Below are 20,060 nucleotides of genomic sequence, written 5' to 3'. Positions count from 1 at the left end.
TATGACAGTTTATTATCGCCTTGTTGTTATTTAAATATATAATTGTGTTCCATGAAATAAGTAACTACTGTAGAATAACTATCACATGGTTATAAAAACTATGATAATAAACTTGACCCCAAAGCACTTTTCTGGCCTGTCAAACAATTGAAAATCAAGAGACCATTTGTAACTGTTAGCTACGAGTAATGCTATTTTAAGTTTTAAAAATATAACATTGCTGAACAAAAATTCTTTAGTTAAATATTATACAGGTTGATTGGTGATAGGTGTAATAATTAAAATTGTTAAATAAAGCTCATATGTTATTATGAATGTATAGCAAATATTTCCAATCACCTGTATAAAGCGATCAATCAATATGGCACATTATTTTATTTTTTTCTATTGGAATATGAACGGCAAATAATTTCTGGCAGTACCAAGTCTTCAGCCCAAGACTAATAGTACTTAATTTTAATATGTAATCTGAATTTTGATAACGCTTTTTTACTATAGTGTCATTATGATATTTGTAATTTCTGAAATATTTTTTAATTTTTGTATATGGTGTATCATATATTGATAACAAATAAGCTGTATATACACCTCTTTAAAACTTTTACACTTATTTCCATTCAAATTGTATACAACGTCAATACGTCTATATATTCCTACTCGTTTTAAATTTGCAGCTCCGAGCTAAGAGAGATTTATTTCATTTATAACATCTTTAAGTATACAAGTAATAACATTTGAACTTAGAAGTAGTGCCTACGTTTATTTAGCAATAATCACTACTAAATACAAAGTTTTATTTCCTTGATAAAAAAATAGTTATAGGCGAAACTGATATATTTTTGGATATATTGGAATTTGAAAGGCGGTAGTTATTTAATTATAATAAAAAGTTATTTTTCACTTATCAATTGCTTTCATTAATATGTGCCATAAATAATTATGTAGTTTAGTAATTGTTAATACTTTTAATGTCCTAAATTTGTGTAAGTATCGATAACAAATTTTAAAACAAGCAGAATGTTTCTTTTGAATAGAGATTTTTATCAATATTCAATGTGTTTTGTCCAATATAAGTTGATTTATTATATTATCTAAAGACATTTTATGGGTGGAAGAAAAAAAACCTTGAGACGATGTAGAAGTCAAATAACGTGACTGCTCTAAATTTAAAAATGTTAGCCCTTCGTAAGCAAATGAAACTTAAGGTGAAGCTCGTCGCAAAGACAAGCGGTGGTCCCCCCATGCGAACGCTCAGCAACGCATCCCCGCTACTACCGATATAAAAGACGTCGCCCAAACCAGCTTCGCGCTATTACGACAGTGCCTCTGTGATTTTTCCTGCCGTCGCTTATTTCTTTCTTCGTAATAAGGTAAGTTAACATTAACTCTAAGCTTAAGGAGATATTCAGGGAAGAGAAGCCTAATTTCATTTCGTAGTTCTTTTTGCAAAAGCTCATTAAAACTCTTAAATATTAAAAAAAAATTCTTTAAGATATTTATAAAAGAAAATTTACATTAATCACTATTATTTATGTAACTAATTAACTAATTAATAAGTTAAATTAATTACCAGAAATTTCAGAGTTGTATTTTTTTAACTTATAAGATAGAATTTTGGCGTATAGTTAGCTTTACTCAGGATATACGCGGTGTACCGGTACTTTTTAAAATTTCATACCTCTTACATATTTCTACTATGTTATGCATGTCCTTAATTTGGATATTTTATTTAAAGTGACGGCTGTGGATTCCGATGAACGTATGTATGTCAAGCTTTAGTTGCAACACAGTGAGTCGATGTTGAGGTTATGACTGAGAGCCCTTTTCTATGGGAGCGTCGTTACTCGCTGGTGCCGCTGGTGTGTGAAATGCGATGTTTTGACGTAAATAATTGTTGTAAAGTAATAAAAGTTAAAATACGATGACAGATTATTGGGATCCCTATAAAGACTTTTTTATTACGATTTAACGTAAAGATTGCGAGGGATATCAGAAATAATTTTCAATTTATAAAATCATCGACAGTAAAATTATTTGATTATAATGGTAACTTAAGCAATGATTATAACTGTTATTAACTCATTATTATTATTTATTATCATTATTTTTTCTTTGAACTGAAATTGCAATTTATTTTTATTTGTTTAATTTAATACGCATTACTAGCATGATTAAAGCAGTGTTTCAAAATTTAACATTACGAAGGTTGTCGCTAGCTGAAAGATGGAGACTTTCAAATGTTTGATGTGACATAAATGTATGAGTTAAGTAAGATTTAAGGTTACTGAATTAAGAACCTGTTTTCATAGTGGAATGGTAATATTGTCTAGCCTTCACCCCGAAATGATGTATGACAATTTAGCAATACATTGTTTTTTTCACGAAATTTATTTCTCATTGACTAAAAATAATTTTAACCAGTTACAATTTTTTTACTTATAACATCTTTAAATTAGCATATACCTAATGATTATTATCTTAGAAATACTTTAGAAGTAAATGCGTTACTACAAAGATATCTTACTTTGAGATGTATATCTGTAAAGATTTGCACAATGAAACGTTCTCTAGATAAGATCTGTTTTTAAAATTAAGACATTCGATTTTGGTATTTAGTATTACACATCAGTCTAAGGTCTTACTATTAACCTTGCGGAGTTTTTAATTGCGCGGTGTATTGTTTTTTTTTTAATAAACATCTCGAATATAACTGTTGACATAGAAGTATGTAGGAACGTGTTGTATGGACCAATACAAGCTCTATTGTCGGCGTCAGACAGGCGGTTGCAACAGCAGTCAACGACGCATCGACGCATTATGGATCTGTGTCAACGGACGCCTCGAGCGCGATGACCACGACAAGATGTTAACAAATACATGTAGCAGATCCATTCTGTAGGAAAAATTCACTAAGCGGAAGTTGTCCAAATTATCATACAACTCGCGGATATTCAAGTTGTACAAATGTTTTCAATTACAAATTAAAATCATTGATTTTTTATAACCTCGTTAGTATGCTTATTCGTATAAACGCGCTTTTAACAAATTTACAAGAGCTTAGCCTTGTGATATTATGTAATTCACGCATCACATCGCAGTAGTTGATTTTTGATTTAGAAAAACTAATGAATTGAAGATTTTTTGTTTAATTTAATTAACAAAAAATAAATGTTATGGATTATTTTTGGAAACCCAAAATCACAATATATTCACAACATTATGTTAAATCATTCTTTAAAATTTTAAATCCTGTGGTAAATTTTTATTAAAAATTATGGTCAAACCATTAATATTTTTCAAAAAATGGTAGACTCAGGATTTGTGTGGCTGCTATGATACCAAAAGCAACCACCATTATGATTTAATGCTAGATGTTGTAAAAGAAATAATAAAACTAATACGCACTAAAATATTTTTTTAAATATATCTTATGTACACGATATAGTCATTTTATTAATAAAAAAGATGATTTTTTTTGCTTAGGAATGCTCTCTGATCTGATCTGATCTTTAATTTAAAAATAATCATCAACACAATAGTAACATGATAAAGCTAGAAAGAATGGAATGAGGAACTTAATAAGACGACCGAAATTTTGATTGGCTATATGCTGTATTTACTCGTTTTCCTGAAAATAAAATTGACTTTAACTTAAACACGGGGTAAGTTTTCGTCGTCGTTTTCTAATCCAGTTATAATTATGAAAATTATTTTTTTTTACGTATAGTCGGTAATCAACAAATTTCACTCTGACTCCGTGTTTTTTTATTGTTTCCTTTTTTAATTGGAAAAAATCACAATACTAGTTTTATTAATAATAAGCGTATTCTAATAAAGATAAGTCAAAATAACAAAACTCTTGTCAACAGTAAGCAATTCGCTATGTCCGATCTCCGAAATGGCGTTGGCACCTTTTCTGAATAAATGGCAACATTGCGCAACGGTTCAAGGCTATTATTTAGAAGTCCATAGCTTAGAGAAACAACTTATGAACATATGTAATAATAAAAACTATTTTCTATCAAGCAATCACTTTATGAGGAGCTGCAAATCACCATTGAGATTAGAACATACTTATTACAATTAAAATAACATATACATAAATTAATCGATGTGACAAATAACAAATATCGATTGCTTTAACAGGCACCAAATTTTTTAAACATAAAGGCAACAAAATTTTTAAACATTTTATTAACATGTAAACATATAATCGAAATGAACATAAAAAACCAAAATGATGATAAATTCGGTGACGTTGTAACTAACTCATTCATCAGTAACTTAACAATAATATAACATACAGAATATAAAGATTAAGAAAATAGAATATCTAATTTCATTAGCTACACGTAATCCCACATAAATACACTAATTAAAACAATATTGATTTGTCTATTCTAGATAGTATTACAATTGGAATATTACGTAATACAACTTTATTAAAAAAGAAATGATCAAATATGAAATATGCGCACCCTGCCTGAGATGCTGTACCGCAGCCAAGCAGATAAAAAGCTTATAACAGAAAAAAAACAGAGCTGTTTAAAAAACCTAAAAAGTATAAACTAAGAAGGTCATAAATTAAATAAGTTGTGATATACCTATCCATTTATCTATTGATTGGATACTAAAATATAAAAGATGTTTAGTAACAGGTGTAGAGGCTTTAAAGAGCTGAATTGAGAAGAAGTGAAGAGCTTTAAAATTTCGTAAGCTCTCAATGATCCTCCTTATCCAAAAAATCAATGGTTTCAAAAATTATAAATAACGTAATGGTAATTGATTTAAAGAGTTTTTAAAATTACGTTCATTACATATTAAAACTAACTTTTATTTATTATCTCTTTCTGCAGACTTTATTGGCTTGTAACATAACAATAAATACATAATTCAAAACATATTTCAAAGTGATCACTTTATACAGGCTAATTGAAAGTATTCGTAAAAGCTTTAAAAACTTTTTAGTCAAAAGTGAGGTATACATTTAAACGCGAAAGGAATTTAAAAAAATGTTAGATAAATTTATAATCCAAAACATTTGTTCGTTACGTTACAGGCACTTTCGCTTTTTGTTCTCATTAAATCTATTGACCGTTACTACCGAGTAACTAGCGTTCATAATTTATGCAAATAGAATTTGGTAGGGATGTGACGATAAAAAGAGATTTTAAATACAAAAGTGCATTTTACTAGCGTAAATGCTGTTCTAGTACTTAGGTACGTTTTTATCAATTACATTTTTTAATGAGTTAGCAATGCAACTTTATCGTATTGATTCTAGATTACACATTGAAATAAATTGAAACGCCTGTTAATAAGTATAGACAGCATATTTTCATATAAAACGCGTTGAAGTCTTTTATATGCGCATTAAGTTTTCGATTCCCACTAAATAACTTAATAGGAAAAATCAATAACTGTGCATCAAAAATACTAAGTTATACTGGGTATCATTACTGGAAGTCGTTGTCGGATTAAAGTAATTTATCCTCTCGCATAGTGAGTCTAGTTTTGCAAGAAGTCGCAATCAATCTTTGTATCGCAAGAGTCGAGCAGATAGAGCGTCAATTACCCACGCGCTTAGTGCTACTTCAAGTAAACATTTTTAAGTATAAATAATTTTTAAAACAATATTTGTTTTAATATTTTTGTTGCATTGAACTTGTCCGAATTAATTATATCTAAAAATTACTAATTTAATTTAATAAAAATGCCTTCACTAAAATTTGAGATTTCAGCACGACAGTGAATACTCGTACTACGCAGCATTATGCAACTTTTTTTACGATGTTAATTATTTAAATACCGTCATACTTTCAACTTTGTTATAAAACATACTATTATAGAATAGTCATTTTAATGATGTATGTATCATGAGTAGTTTGTAGTATATGTAGTATGTAAGTAAATGTACATACATATTACAGATTAGTAATCTGTAATATGTGTGTATATTTATTTCTATGACCTATCACTTGATGACCACTCGGCCTTTTTTTAATTTTAATAAAATCAATCCATTCATTCTATTGAAAAATCACCTTTAGTGATAAATCCGCTCTTTGTACTTATTTTTTTATGTATAATAAAGAGAATTTTTGTAAATACTGTAGAATAGAACAATATTGCTTATAGTAATTATTACATACGTACATAAAACATAATCTAAAGAAAATGAAAAGAATGCTATTTTTTCATATTTACATTCAACGTTTAAATTTTTAAATTTAAATTGATCTAAATAGAACAGGACAATGTTTGTATTCTTTCCAGCCATAAGAAACAATAAAATTATGATATAGTTATTTACTTGTAATAAGGCAGATGTAAATGAATAATAATAACCTAACAGCATTGAACTTGAGTTATGCCATTGATATAGAAATAGGTCGCTCATTGATTCGCTTATTATTCACGGTTAACACACCTACGCCGGGACATATGTTGAATTAAATGATTTATTGTTCAACAAAATTAATAGTAGAGAGCAAGGTTAAAGATGATTCATTAATTTTTAAAGTTATACTTATTTTTGTAATTTGATATCTTGTATATTATTTGTTGTAACGACAAGTCATACGCAAAAAAATTTATAGAATGTTTTTAGCCACAATTGTCATTAATACATTTTTTACCATTAGAGAGGTATGTGTAAACCGTTTTTAATTTTTAGGGAAAATTTGAATTAATGAAATCTTATTTCATTGTTAATTATTCCATAGCACAAACGTTATAATTGCTATTTCACCATTCAATATTTTGATAACCAAAACACAAAATTCTAAAATGGAAATACCGATTAAACAATTTTTTCACAATGTTCGTTAAGGCACTAAGGTGCTTTTCTTATACGGAGAAAAATTACATTTCTGTTAAATTAATACGAGTAAACATCTTCTTTTTCCTTTAGAAATTATAGATAGAAACGTAACACTCATCCCTAACTGTCACTTATTTGACGTCAATCAAAAGTAGGAAAACGCATACTAAGATGCAAGACAACAAATTATATAGTTTGTCTTAAAAGCACTACTATAAATTTTATACACATTACACTATAATCTTGTAGTGTAAGAAATAGGGAACTTATCTTTATGATATTCTTTATGTTATAAGATATTCTATCAATAAATAAAGTACTCACTCTAAATTACGATTTATTTATTTAATTTTCAAACGGCCAGTGATAGGCCAATAACTTTAATAGAGAATAAGAATTTTATCCATGCAGCTAGTTTATAAAATTATTTCATTAAGAATTATACAAGCATAGGAAATCGCTTATAACTGTCCAACGGAACTATCGCTAGCCTGTTCCGAGTGCGAAGGTAATAAAAAAGTTTCACCCGTTTATGGAGATGTAAACATTGTTATGCACGTTTCCGTGTGGAATATTAAGAAGGTACGCACTTGTTAAGCTTTTATATGGACCGTCGGCTATTCTTTGCATACCAATTATAGGAATTACTTAGTAAAAATCAGAAATATAAGCAAGGCATTGTAGATCTTTGTGAAATGAATTTGATATAATTTATTTTAACATCATAGTATAATTTTATTGAAAATAAAATAATTCCGTTTTGATATTATTGATCGAATGAGCCAAGATTCGGACCCTTTAGACAAACTTGAATAAGGTGAAGCTGTGCTTGCCCACTGACGAACAACATCACCATTTCAACTGCAGGACGTCCATGACTGAATATAGGCCTCTCACATAAAGTTTTAATATAACTGTTGGAAGCGACATATATCCCAGCGTCTTCCGATGACCTGAACAAGGTCATTTGTCTACCTTGTGGGTGAACATTCTACGCTGGGCTTGCGGCCTGTGGGCCGTCTTGACTTCAAAATCTTAAGGCTCTGGAGGTCATATCTTCTTTGTGCTATGAAGAAATTCATAATTTTATTTTATTTTTTTAATATTCATCCAAGTTTTTGATAAGTAGTAATTTCAGACAATAAAACCTTTCATTGTGGCATGGAATTCAAAATATTTGTTATTAAAATAATTACAATGTATTATCGACGTTGTTAGCGAAGTTGATTAAAACTATGAAAGTGTTTGGCTGTATATCAAGAATGGCACAGAGCAGCACGAATTCGCGCGATCGTGACCAAAACTGCGAACGGTCGGCCTCTAGGCGGTTGCAACATGCTCGTGGAAGCACAATGCACTAGTCTCGCACTAATTTTGCGATTGAGACATAGAAATGGAGGCTCATTGACCTGTCAAACTGAGCTTGGTACTTAAGAAATAGTTTTAAGGTTACAATATAAAGACAAATGCAAATAACAAATATAATTATTGTTGTTGGCGTATACTAGTGAACTATTTTTATATTACTTACATGATAAATAAATAGTTTTAATTTGATATTAATGAATCATTAAATAACATTTGTAAAATAACATGACGATATTCGCCACCTTGAACGTTTCTAGGAACAAACGTCAAATGGAACAATCAACAGCGCTGGATTAAGTTTAAACTTTTGCAATCGCTTATTAAACACTTAAGCTTCTTACCATAATCATAGATTAGTACTAAATTATACGGCTGTTTAATGACTGTTTACTGACTCACTGTTCATCTAAATTTAGGTGACTTATTTTAGTACATTACAATTTGTCTACTCTAGGCGAATGTGTTTATGTCTATTCAGTTAGGCATTTAATGTTGAGACCTATGTAATAATTGATACAGCGTGCGATTTAATAAACCTTATTACATCAGAGAAGAACATGACAAACGTGTCAAGGTCGATTTGTATGCTTAGCGACTCCCAGCATTATCCGCTTAACGATAAAGTTTCCGGGTTTTTATATTTGTATGCGTGATTACACCTGTAGTGTATACTCACGCCAAAGCAATTAAAGCCGATGGGCTTAGTCTATTATCATAATGAATATGTACCTACATTACTAAGTATAATAACGTGACGCTCGCTATGATCATCCGGTCATCGACAGATTTAGATTACAGTGATAAATTCCTACGGTAATGAATATGTTTTGTACTTGTAAAAAAAAATATTTTGGCACGCATAAAACGACACGAAACAAGACGCAAAGAAAAGCTCTCTGTAATGGCATAACTTAAGCTAGTAGCTTGAAATTTATCTTGGCAGTCCTAGTGTTAGATAGTTGTTTACTTTTTTTATTAAAAATTTTATGTTTAATATGTAAATCATATGATTTATCTCTAATAATACATTATTAATATACACCAAAAATTAATTTAAATTAAAAGAATCTCTATAGTTCATAAACTTTATAACCTATAAAACCTACAAAAATTTTAAAATTTAAAATATTTTATTTAAAAACCGGAAATTATTTTATAGATTTTCGGTTTCAAAATAAAATAGATAAAAATCTGGTGAAAGCAATTCAAAAGTATCATAGCAGTACAATAGGTTCCCTAAACAACAGATAATTATTAAATTTGGAACTGATTGTAAAAGCATGCATGTAAAGCACTTTAGTGTACTTAAGTGAGTAATGAAATGTAAAATAACTTGTAAGAAATTTCTTAACATCTGGAACACGTGACTTGTGACACAGTTCAACGTTTACGGTTGTGTAAAAATTAGGTCGTAGACGTCGCCGAGACACACCGTGTGTAATGAACGTGGTTGGTTAATAATGTATCAGTATGCCACGGCGTTGTTCAGTAAATACAACAATACCTTATGCTATATGCCATAAATTCCGTATTCGTTAAAAGTATGAAGTTTCGAATAACATTTTTAATTTTAAAGCTATGATAATAAGAAAGATAGCACACTCGATATGTATGCTAGGTATGTTATTAAGTTAGTCATGTAAGGCCAATATAAGCAGTAGACGTCTTATGGTTGAAATCATGACGATGAATTTTAAATAATGTTAAATATGTAAGTTCTCCGTATAACAATATAAAAAAAATTATAGATGCAGACGTGGACGTTGGTGGTATGCGCTGCTGCGCTCGCAGCCGTGGCTTCCGCCCAAAAACCTGGTCGCTTCTTGTCGCCGCCTGTACCGCAAAAGTGCGCTAGCAGTAAGTTCCTTTTTCTTTTTTATTAATAAGCCTTGAATAATTTGTTAAGATTTATCATTTATTATACAAGATAGGCATTTAATACATACTTAAAAATATTTCACATATTTTTTCACCGTAGTACTAAGAAACAAGGGAAATTAAAATAACATTAACTCACTACATAGTAAAACCGATCGCCCTTGTGAACCTATGGTTATATTTACCGACAAAGGTAATAAAACCTCTTTAATTAAACATTCACAGTAAAACTTTGACGTTTTATGAGTACGCATAAAATATTATTAATTGAAAATAAAACGTCAGAAACTTTAATGTTAAAATCTTACTTAGGTTTAAAAAATTTAAGGATTTAAAAGTTAAGTACACATGCATAAAATGAGTTTTTGTGAAGTTTTTAACAACAACCTATACATATCATTTATTCTTAAACTATACAGGAATAATTGAATATAAATAATATAGTAGTTTCTATACATCGAAAGCAAGGGTCATTTTTTCTAAAGAAACATTTTTTTTAACAGAAAAAAAGAGATACCTCTACGATCTAAGGAGATCCTATTAACCTTATGGCCATTAGCAGTTGACCTTGAACTGACTTTGTCTCGAATCCAACCTCGCATTAAAACTGACGTTGTTTTGCAATCTCCGGTGTTTTTGAGTATTTTACGATCTTTAAATAGTTGAAACTTATTTATTCATTATGAAATTTATAAAACTAACAAAAGAAGTGGATGTTTCTTAATATTATTCCCAATATAATATCCGCTTGAAGTAACTCTAGCATTGTAATTTAAAATAAATAAGCGATTTTATTTTAAATATTCAGCATATATTCCGAAAAAAGCATAACTTTTTAATACAGAATATATAGGTCAATGAGTTAGATACACGATAAATAATGTCAATAAACAAATGTATTACCATCACGTTTGAAATGCTTGGAAATGAGAATTTTGTAGGCAGCATTACGTGTTTTAAAAGTTTTAAGTCCCTGTCATGAATTCATGAAAAGATCTATTACGTAATATAATCTAAGTGGCAGGTTTCGAATACGAAAACAATTTTAACTGTAAACGTTTTTGATAAAAAAGAACGGAGTTGAAAAAATATTTAACAACTAATAAAACAAAGAAAATAATCGAAGCCGAAGCCAAGTTTGCCTAAGCTTAGTATATAGCAATGCAACGAAATTTGAAACTACGTGTATAAAGTTGAGATAAACTCGGTCGTAATTTACGTGAACGTTAAAGTTTCATTATATTTAGTTTGCTTATTCATAGAAAGTAAAAGCTCCCACAGTTCATTGTACGGCAAGGTCATGGACACACTCGAGGACATTTCTATCTCTCTCTTTCTCTAGCTCTCGCTCTTTTCCGCTAAGCTACGCTCGCCTCGCCCGGGAAAACGCTTTCCGTGTCTTACATAAGGTTCCACATAGCTGAATAACGAATTTTTTTATTTATTCAGATAGAAGTAGGTCAGATGTTAACCTCGAATTATGTAAGAAAAAGGTTTTTGAACTAAATTCGTAAATTAATAATTCGTGACTGGCTGATAAAAGTAACAAATAATAATCTGATATTTTTAATCGTTTAAAACAATAGTCAAAGAATTTATTGTACTATAGGCTTCGATTTAAATAAAACATGTGAATGTATTATGATCACCTACACGTTATGTTTTTTTTTAAATCACACTAAAAAGAAGCAAGATACGTTGTCCGTATATGACCAAACTTAAAAACTTTTACTCGATTAAAAACTATTTTAAAAATACGAATTATAATTTATAAAGTTAAAATTTAAATAACTCTTAAACTTGATACTTTGAATATTTTTTATCATATTTTTAAATTGAATAATTATAAAATTATATTAAAAATTTCGTCGTTATACAGAAATATAATAAAGATTAAGTTCGATGGTATATAAATAAGTAGAAAAATCGACTTCTACTTAAAGATAACCGATGAGCGTGTTACACAATGATTATGGGGGTCGGAGAAATTGAATGAATTATGTAAGGTTTTTTGGGCTACAAACAACAACTGGTCAACATGTTAAGGTTGGTCAATGACATAACATAAATGTCAACGTTTATTTAGACATTAGAAATATACCTGAATCGATAATGTGCTTCTAAACTATATTGTATATTTTTTGTCTAAGAAAGATATGGGATGAAATTCAAAAATATCGATCGATAGCCTTTAGAGTCGGGCTAAATATTGAATTATTTATAAAGCGCACCGAACAAAAACCAATCAGGTGAAAATAGGAAGCAACAGTGATCTGGAAGGTAGAGTGAAGACGGCGCGAAACGATTAACTGAAGTCTGACTTCATATGATTTTTTAATTACTGTAAAAAACTCTTTTCATAAAAATACATTTTTGTAACATACGTAGGTTATATATAGCGCTTCACATTAGTATATACGGAAATACCATATTTTTAATACATATGTAGTTGGCCGTGGAAAAGTTTATGGCGATGTATCTCTTACATGTATGTATGACCATAATTTTTATCCGTGCGGAACTAAAGAAAAAAGACCGTAAGGGAATAATGAAAGATGCTTTCAAAATTGTCAATTTTACAAAAGTATTAAGATTATATAATACTTTCACAAGGCTTTTGAAAAAGTTAAATAAAACATAAATTGTCTAATTAACGTTTCGGAATCCAATGTTCGTGCTCCACTTTTGCAAGACTAACATCTTTATGCCTTCGCTCATGCGAGATAATGGTAGGCCATATCTTTATGATGCGTAAACGTGATCGTCTCAGTGTGAATCCAGGGACGCCCGCTGTGTCGATCACGAGGTACACTCAAATGCCTTTCAGTAAAACCTTAGCATGTTTGTATCAAACAGCAAACTCTTTATAGGATCTGGTTTAATAAATTAATTACGATAGACCCATATTTGCGATGTAATTTTATGAATAATACATAAACCAATTGAATTATGGGACAATTAAATACATATATAATAAATACTAGCTGTCACCCGCTCGCTTCGCATAGCCACACACAACTTTTCATAAAAATCGTTCTAAGCTTCTTCGTGCGTCAGAGGAATATTCTTAACAAAATTCTAATAACTAAAGTATATTATGGTTGTAGATGTATCGTATATATGTACCATATATTGTGGATTTTAAATATTGTTGGTGGATAAACAGGATAAATGTAGATATTCTGCTCAAACCTTTGCGATCATCTGTCTCATCGATCTACGTAATGACTTAAATGAATCTTATGAATTAAAATACTTTGTAAAGATGAGTAACTTTCCGTCAAACGCGTTTAACTTAAAACAAAAAGTATTTCAGAATTTTGGTGTAATTTTGTTTACGTACAGATTTTTGTATTCAATCTTAATTCCATCTCAATATTAGGCCTAGGAAAAATATTTTATTTGTTTAATTTTTAATATTATCCTGGTAGTACATTTTGGTTGCGACACAAGTCGTGTCAGAAAAATATTAATAACTTTATTTATATCGTGTCGGAGATGTTACTCATATGAAAATATATTGACGAACTTTTATCATCTTGTGATATCGCCAGCGGGTAACACGCTTACATATTTCGTAGATGATATCTCCATTTAAAGTCATTTCATATTTATTTCATATTTTTGATTTTACATGAATAAAAAACTAGTATAATTTTTTTGTTACAAAAATAGCTCTAGAATTATTCTCTAGTCCAGTAAGTTTCTTGTTACTTCTTCAACTTAAAATATCTAGTAAGGGCAAAAGGCAATACTTGCCAACAGATTAATATGCGTTATTAAATTTTCTCAATAAAAGTGACGTCGCATACATTAGTGTAATAACGGAAAAAGCCGACAGTTCATTTAATATGACATCAATCATATTAAATGAACGTTACAACTAACCTAAACATAAATAAGATGTATGTACATGTATTTCATATTTGCATTGTTAACTTTCATCGTGCAATGAAAATGGCCACAAATAAATGAGAATTGTCACCGGATTTGCGATAAGTTATTGGCCACTTATTATGTATTCTATCTTTCTTCATAATGATGATAGCGTTTCTTAAATTATCTGCCATATAAAGTGTTTAATGATGAAATAACATCCTACACAGATTTGTAATCGTTCGTGAACTTCAAAAAATAGTTAAGTATGAACGATGAGGCAATTTCACAACGCAGCCTTCATCAAAGTGTAGCCTTTCAATATTAGTTCAAACTAATATCGAAGATATTTCGCCTCCAACTTTAAACTTTAAAGTTCTTTAGTACTTGTTATTAGCCAAGCCGATACAAATTACGATCGAAGATTGTTCTGGTTACCGTCGTTACTTCTTAATACAAAATCATATTTACTTCTAACATGAATTTTAAATGTACTATAATATTAAGGTTCTTTTGTTAGTTTTTATTGTAGGTATAAAAATACAAGAAAATATTGTGTACAAGTATTATTAATAAACTATAATAAAAAAAGGTCGTATGAAAAGGGAAAATATTTTTATAACAACATTTTTGTAATTTTATAGCATATAATTATTATTGAAAGCACTTTACGTCCGCCGATTACAATGTTAATCTGATGGTATAAGACCTTATATTATAATGGGCTATTATTTGAATATAATGTAAGCGTAAGATACGCAAGATTCGCAGGAATTGTTTCTATTGTTAGAGTTTCGTGTACGATCGTCGTTAAACAATCACACATCCGTCTGTCACCGCACAAGGTCCCATTCGCAATAATTGTCCGTCGTGCGAATCTTAACACACTCGCGAAGTAATCACGCCTCTTCACTAATATTCTGTGCAATGAATTACGAATATAATTGACGTGAAAAAATAGTAAATATAAGAATAAAATCCAAAAACTTTATTTTTTTAACTAATGTGACATAAATGAATGACGTCACATTTTAACTATCTTGTTTAAGGATTTAAGGTAAAAACTTTTAAAAATAAATAGCTACAGAAGTTATCCCAGTTTGACTAAAGAATTTGCAGTAATTGATGATGCCTCTACTCGATTACAACATGGAGACTCGACTTTATCATCTAGATGATGAAAATCGTTCTGGAATAGTTTTTGTGTACTTCTTCAGACCATTGTGTGTTTAAAACGTTTGTAAAGGTGACGAAATGACTAGCATTGAATTTAAAATAGCTAAAAGTAATATAAAATTATGTAAAACCTTGTGAAGTAATCCTGTTATTATGTAAATGATTTTATGTGACAATGCTTGGGAATTATTTGCTCTACTACTGTATTAAATATATTGTTAAATTTTTTGTCAATGTCGCCAAAAAACTACGTCTGATTTAGTTTTAACTTGAAGGATGCTATTATACGGGATCTCTATCTGACTAGTGTCTATCAAGTTTGGCTCTATTGACATTTTTCTTGTAACGTACAGTAGTGATCACTGTAAGTGGTTCTATATGGATAATCATTATCATCACCATATCATTCGATAGGCGCCCACACCAAGGCCTCCAAAGATGACCGGCATCATGGCGATCTCGCGATGCCCGCATCCAGCGATTTTCTACAACCTTAACTATGTTATCGGTCCATCTAGTTGGGTACCTACCAACCTAAGTGGATAATAAACGAATAAAAATAAATGGAAAAATCAGCATTTCACCTCACGCAACAAAGCGTAATCGCTCACGTCTGTGTCCACATCTTTACATAATACCCATCCAAAGGTTATACACCGGAGTTACGTAAAGATGCCCACCGGTGATATCGCTACAGAAACTGTAATTAGCATGATTTTTTAACCGGGGAGTCTTCAATGTCATGACCATGATTGAGATGTTCGACGGGTACATGACCCGGCACATGAGGGTCGGCGTCTATTAACGCTGCACTAAACATGTGCCTGTGTAAATTATTATTCTGATATTTATTCACGCCGACGCGTCTGTTACGTGAGGTTAAATTGTTACGTAGCCTTGTGTCCTTTGACTGTCTCGCGGTCGACATTGTTTGTTAGCATCATATTTGGATTTGGTGTTTACACGGTAACTCATATTTACTTATTTCTAAATTTATTTTAGACTATAATAAGTTTTCCTCTACTCAAAACTCATAATTTTAATATGTAAAAAATACCTTTTAAATATATCACACTAAGCTGTGTTAGCATAGTGGACATCTGATCGTAATTCACACGCTTTCTAGTTTGGCGGATATCCGCTGGTATTTGCAAACGTACTCATTGTGTTTACTAATTTCGCCATTTCTTGCAAACATAAAATAGAAGTTAATGAGTAGATCCACACGTTTTACGTGATAGATACGACCGACAATGGGAACATTTAAAATGTTTCAATTGTCGGCTATTAAGGACATACTTTCGATTTTAATATTAACTTTTTTTTAAATGATAAATTATTAAAGATAAATAATTGCGAGAAAATAACAAGTTGTGTTTGGCGTATTTATCATTAGAATGAAATGCCGCTTAAAGTGCAGCAAGCAGCAAGTTTCATAGAATATTGCAATACTCGTAAATTATCCTTAACAACATCGAATGTGCTCTTATCACCTTCATGCATGATGATACGTGTCATTGGGCCAGTAACTTTAATAGTTACGCCGTCTCCTCTCCGGAACATAACAAGGCTTGATATTTTGCGGTTGAAGAAGATATGGCCCTCCTTACTTTTTAAGTATGGCCTGGCAGCGAGAAACAATTACCTACGAAAGAAAACGAACTCGTCGAGATTATAGCAATCAAAATCAAATAAATATACTGACATACAAAGTTTTTTTTCAAATTTTATTTGATGGCCAGATACCAAAGAGGTTAGGACATTTCCTTCGAGGCGTTCTCTAAAGTTAATAGATTTTAGTTATATTTATTAAAGTTTACATCAATTTATTTCAGGGCCAAAAGAATTCTTTTACCGTGGTCACAACTATTTCTTCACCGGACATCTGCCTGCCTTAGCTAATAAGAAATTCGATTGGTTAGACGGACGCAACGTTTGCCGCGAATACTGCATGGATCTTGTTTCAATGGAAACTCAAGAAGAAAACAATTTGATCTTCAAGCTCATCCAACAAAGTAAGAAATATAAGAATGTTTATCTTTTCTTGTTATTTATTTTGCCTTAGTATTATTTATTTTTAATAAAATTGTGTATTAGATTTATACATACCCTTAATAGTAAATATAACCTCTTTAGTTTATTGTATATTTACTCTTTTATTATTGCTATTATTGAAATTCTGTCAGTGGTTCCGTACAAATGATATTACCACAGTGCTAAATTTAAACGTAAACTAAAATATATGTTAAACTTTCACGACTCTCCGTTTACTTTCTTTCCTGTACTCCGACTTCCGACTTTCTTACTGGTGATATTAAAACTAAAGTAATTTATATTTGAAGGACTTGATTTTACGCATCCTTAACTTAAGCTTAATTTCGGGATCATGGTTTATTTCTATGTATACAATAAAGGCATGTTAAAGTAGATCGAAAAGTAGAACGAGGGCTCTTGTTTTTATGTCCTGATCAATAACGAAGTTGGCGCGCATGGTATTCATTAATAGCTCTCAACAAGATGGTGGTTACCAATCAGGATATGCGTCACTTTAACTCTTTGTAAATAATGTGAAAAAAAAGTAATCGTTTTGCTCATTACATTCACATTATCACTTTACAGATGACATTCCTTATATTTGGACGTCTGGTCGTCTTTGCGATTTTAAAGGCTGCGAAGCCCGCAAAGATCTCGAACCCAAAAACCTCCTTGGATGGTTTTGGTCTGCGAACAGGGAAAAGATGTCACCTACAAATCAGGTGAGTAACTATTCGGTATTATTGTACAAGAAATGAAAAAACTACTTCGTCGAACCTCACTGATAAAACATAATTGATACATTAAATTTTTTCAATTGTATCTTACTTTTTTTCACCATTTTGGTGTCCTCAATTTGCTGTTGAGAATACGATATTCGGTTATTGTGTATAAATCAATAGAATATAGCCTGCATTAAAAGGATTTTTGTGCTATCAGTGGTAAAAGCGAAACAGAATAAAAACAGGATTGTTTTTTTTCTTCATATTTTAGGGATAGAGATGTCCTCTGTACTAATTTAAATGACAACATATTGCGTGAAGTAAACTGCACGACTGTCCCATATGTAATGCATCTATTTACAAAATTCCTCGAATATTTAGACAATAGCGGGAATGATCTCACAAAGTGTTCTACGAGGGGACAGTTTCGCGGTATATTATGTGGTGCACCGTTTATTGTGGCGACGTTTGCCAAAGCTTGGTGTCCGTTACGGCAGCGTTCCTCGAAGAGCGGTGTCAGTTTCGACGGTGTTCCTATAAGCGCGTCGTCTTTTGCGGCGGCGCTCTTGAAGACGAATCGCATGTCAAACAAAACGGTAGTTCAAAGGGAGTCGACTATGCTCAAAGCGTGCCGTCGTTTGAACCCGCGTGTTATTTAACAGATGTACAATGGGTGTGTTGCTTCTATTGTGGCAGCGACAATTTAAAGTGTAATATTTGGGTACCTTATCAGTAATAATTTTAAATCCTGGTCATGTTTATTACCACTGTTATAACATGTAACTGATTCACATAGAAAAAAAAATCAATTAAGACAAACATACATTTAATTTTGTGCATCCATGTAGAGTTATGTTATATTCGCTTTACATTTCAGATTCCTAACGGCTGGGGCTACAACCCATGGTCACAAACTGGTCACAAAAAACAACGGCAGCCTGACAACGCTGAATTCGACATTAATGGTACAACAGAGTCCTGTATGAGCATCCTTAACAACGTTTACAACGACGGTATAGCGTGGCATGACGTTGCATGCTACCACGAAAAACCAGTGGTCTGTGAAGACTCCGAAGAGCTTTTGAATTACGTCGCCAGCACTAATCCCGGAATTCGTCTGTGATCTTTTCAAATCTGACGCGTTAAATTAATTTCTCTAATTCATGAGGGACAAAAAGTTAAACATCCCACGCTCGCAAGCTTCATAATTAAAGTTTTAAACAATAATATTACAAGCTATTTATAATAAAGTACATTACACAAATTCAACTTTAAGGACATCATCATTTTTGCTACTGGGAAAATATTTATTTGTATTTTAATCTGCCTAAAACTTCAAAATTGATCTTGTTCAAAAACGCATATATAAGAAACTTGCCATGAGATGATTATCGCTATATAAAGCACACACACTGCCAGAAATGTGTCGTACATTTATTGTACAGATTATAATTAATTTAAGAATTACTTAAGTATAACTAAGTATATTTACATAAGGGAAGAATTTCTATTTGTATATAAAATAAACTTTCAACAAAACAAAATGGTTTTATTAAAATAGTAAAGTACAGTCTTTTTACACATGTTGAGCATATATTTTAATAAATAAACGTAAAGTGCAATTATATCTATTTTTTTTAAATAATGTGGATTGATTACGTAAATATTCATTTTATATCCAAAAATCACAGATAACTTCAAACTCATTTCGTATTTTAACACTACATTAAACTTACATTTAAAACTACAAACATTTATTTATAATTTTTATCTAACGTTTATCTTACTGATATCTTTATTTTTTATTAGTGGATCAGCATTGATGGATTTGAAAAAGTAGTAGTAGACAGGAACGGAGTTGAATATTTATGTTACCGACTGTACATTATTTATTGTTTTTTTTACACATGTGTGAAAAGTTTAAAATGGCCTTATTATATCAATATCCTTTCATTGTTATTTATTTTAGTTGTAAAATTTCCAAAGATAATAAAAAAAATAACTAAAATAAAATTTCTACATCCAAACACATTGTCGTAACATTCCAATAAAATAACATGAAGCTTTTTAATAATTAATAGATTTAAAAGATTATGTGGTCAGTAAAACACATTATTGAAATATAAATTTGCATATTTCAACATTTATTTCAAGTGTAAACTGTTAGTTCTTTTAAATTCGTA

The 20,060-nt window shown here is 30.6% G+C and overlaps 1 protein-coding gene across 1 annotated transcript; it reads left to right on the top strand.

The window, feature by feature from the left end:
- Positions 1–1,321: 1,321 nt before the first annotated feature.
- On the top strand, positions 1,322–19,421 carry slf (C-type lectin domain-containing protein slf). Its single transcript, XM_068764791.1, has 5 exons — positions 1,322–1,370; positions 9,940–10,048; positions 16,957–17,136; positions 17,741–17,877; positions 18,755–19,421. Exons 2-5 carry the CDS (start codon positions 9,940–9,942, stop codon positions 18,998–19,000), a joined length of 672 nt encoding a protein of 223 aa, XP_068620892.1. The 5' UTR covers positions 1,322–1,370; the 3' UTR covers positions 19,001–19,421.
- The last annotated feature ends 639 nt before the right edge of the window (positions 19,422–20,060 follow it).

The sequence above is a fragment of the Battus philenor genome, unplaced genomic scaffold, assembly GCF_028537555.1.
Source record: "Battus philenor isolate CCGP_79_NKW_IND1 unplaced genomic scaffold, ilBatPhil1.0.hap1 SCAF_2, whole genome shotgun sequence".
NCBI classification, from domain to species: Eukaryota; Metazoa; Arthropoda; class Insecta; order Lepidoptera; family Papilionidae; genus Battus; species Battus philenor.
This window is presented reverse-complemented; position numbering and strand designations above follow the sequence as displayed.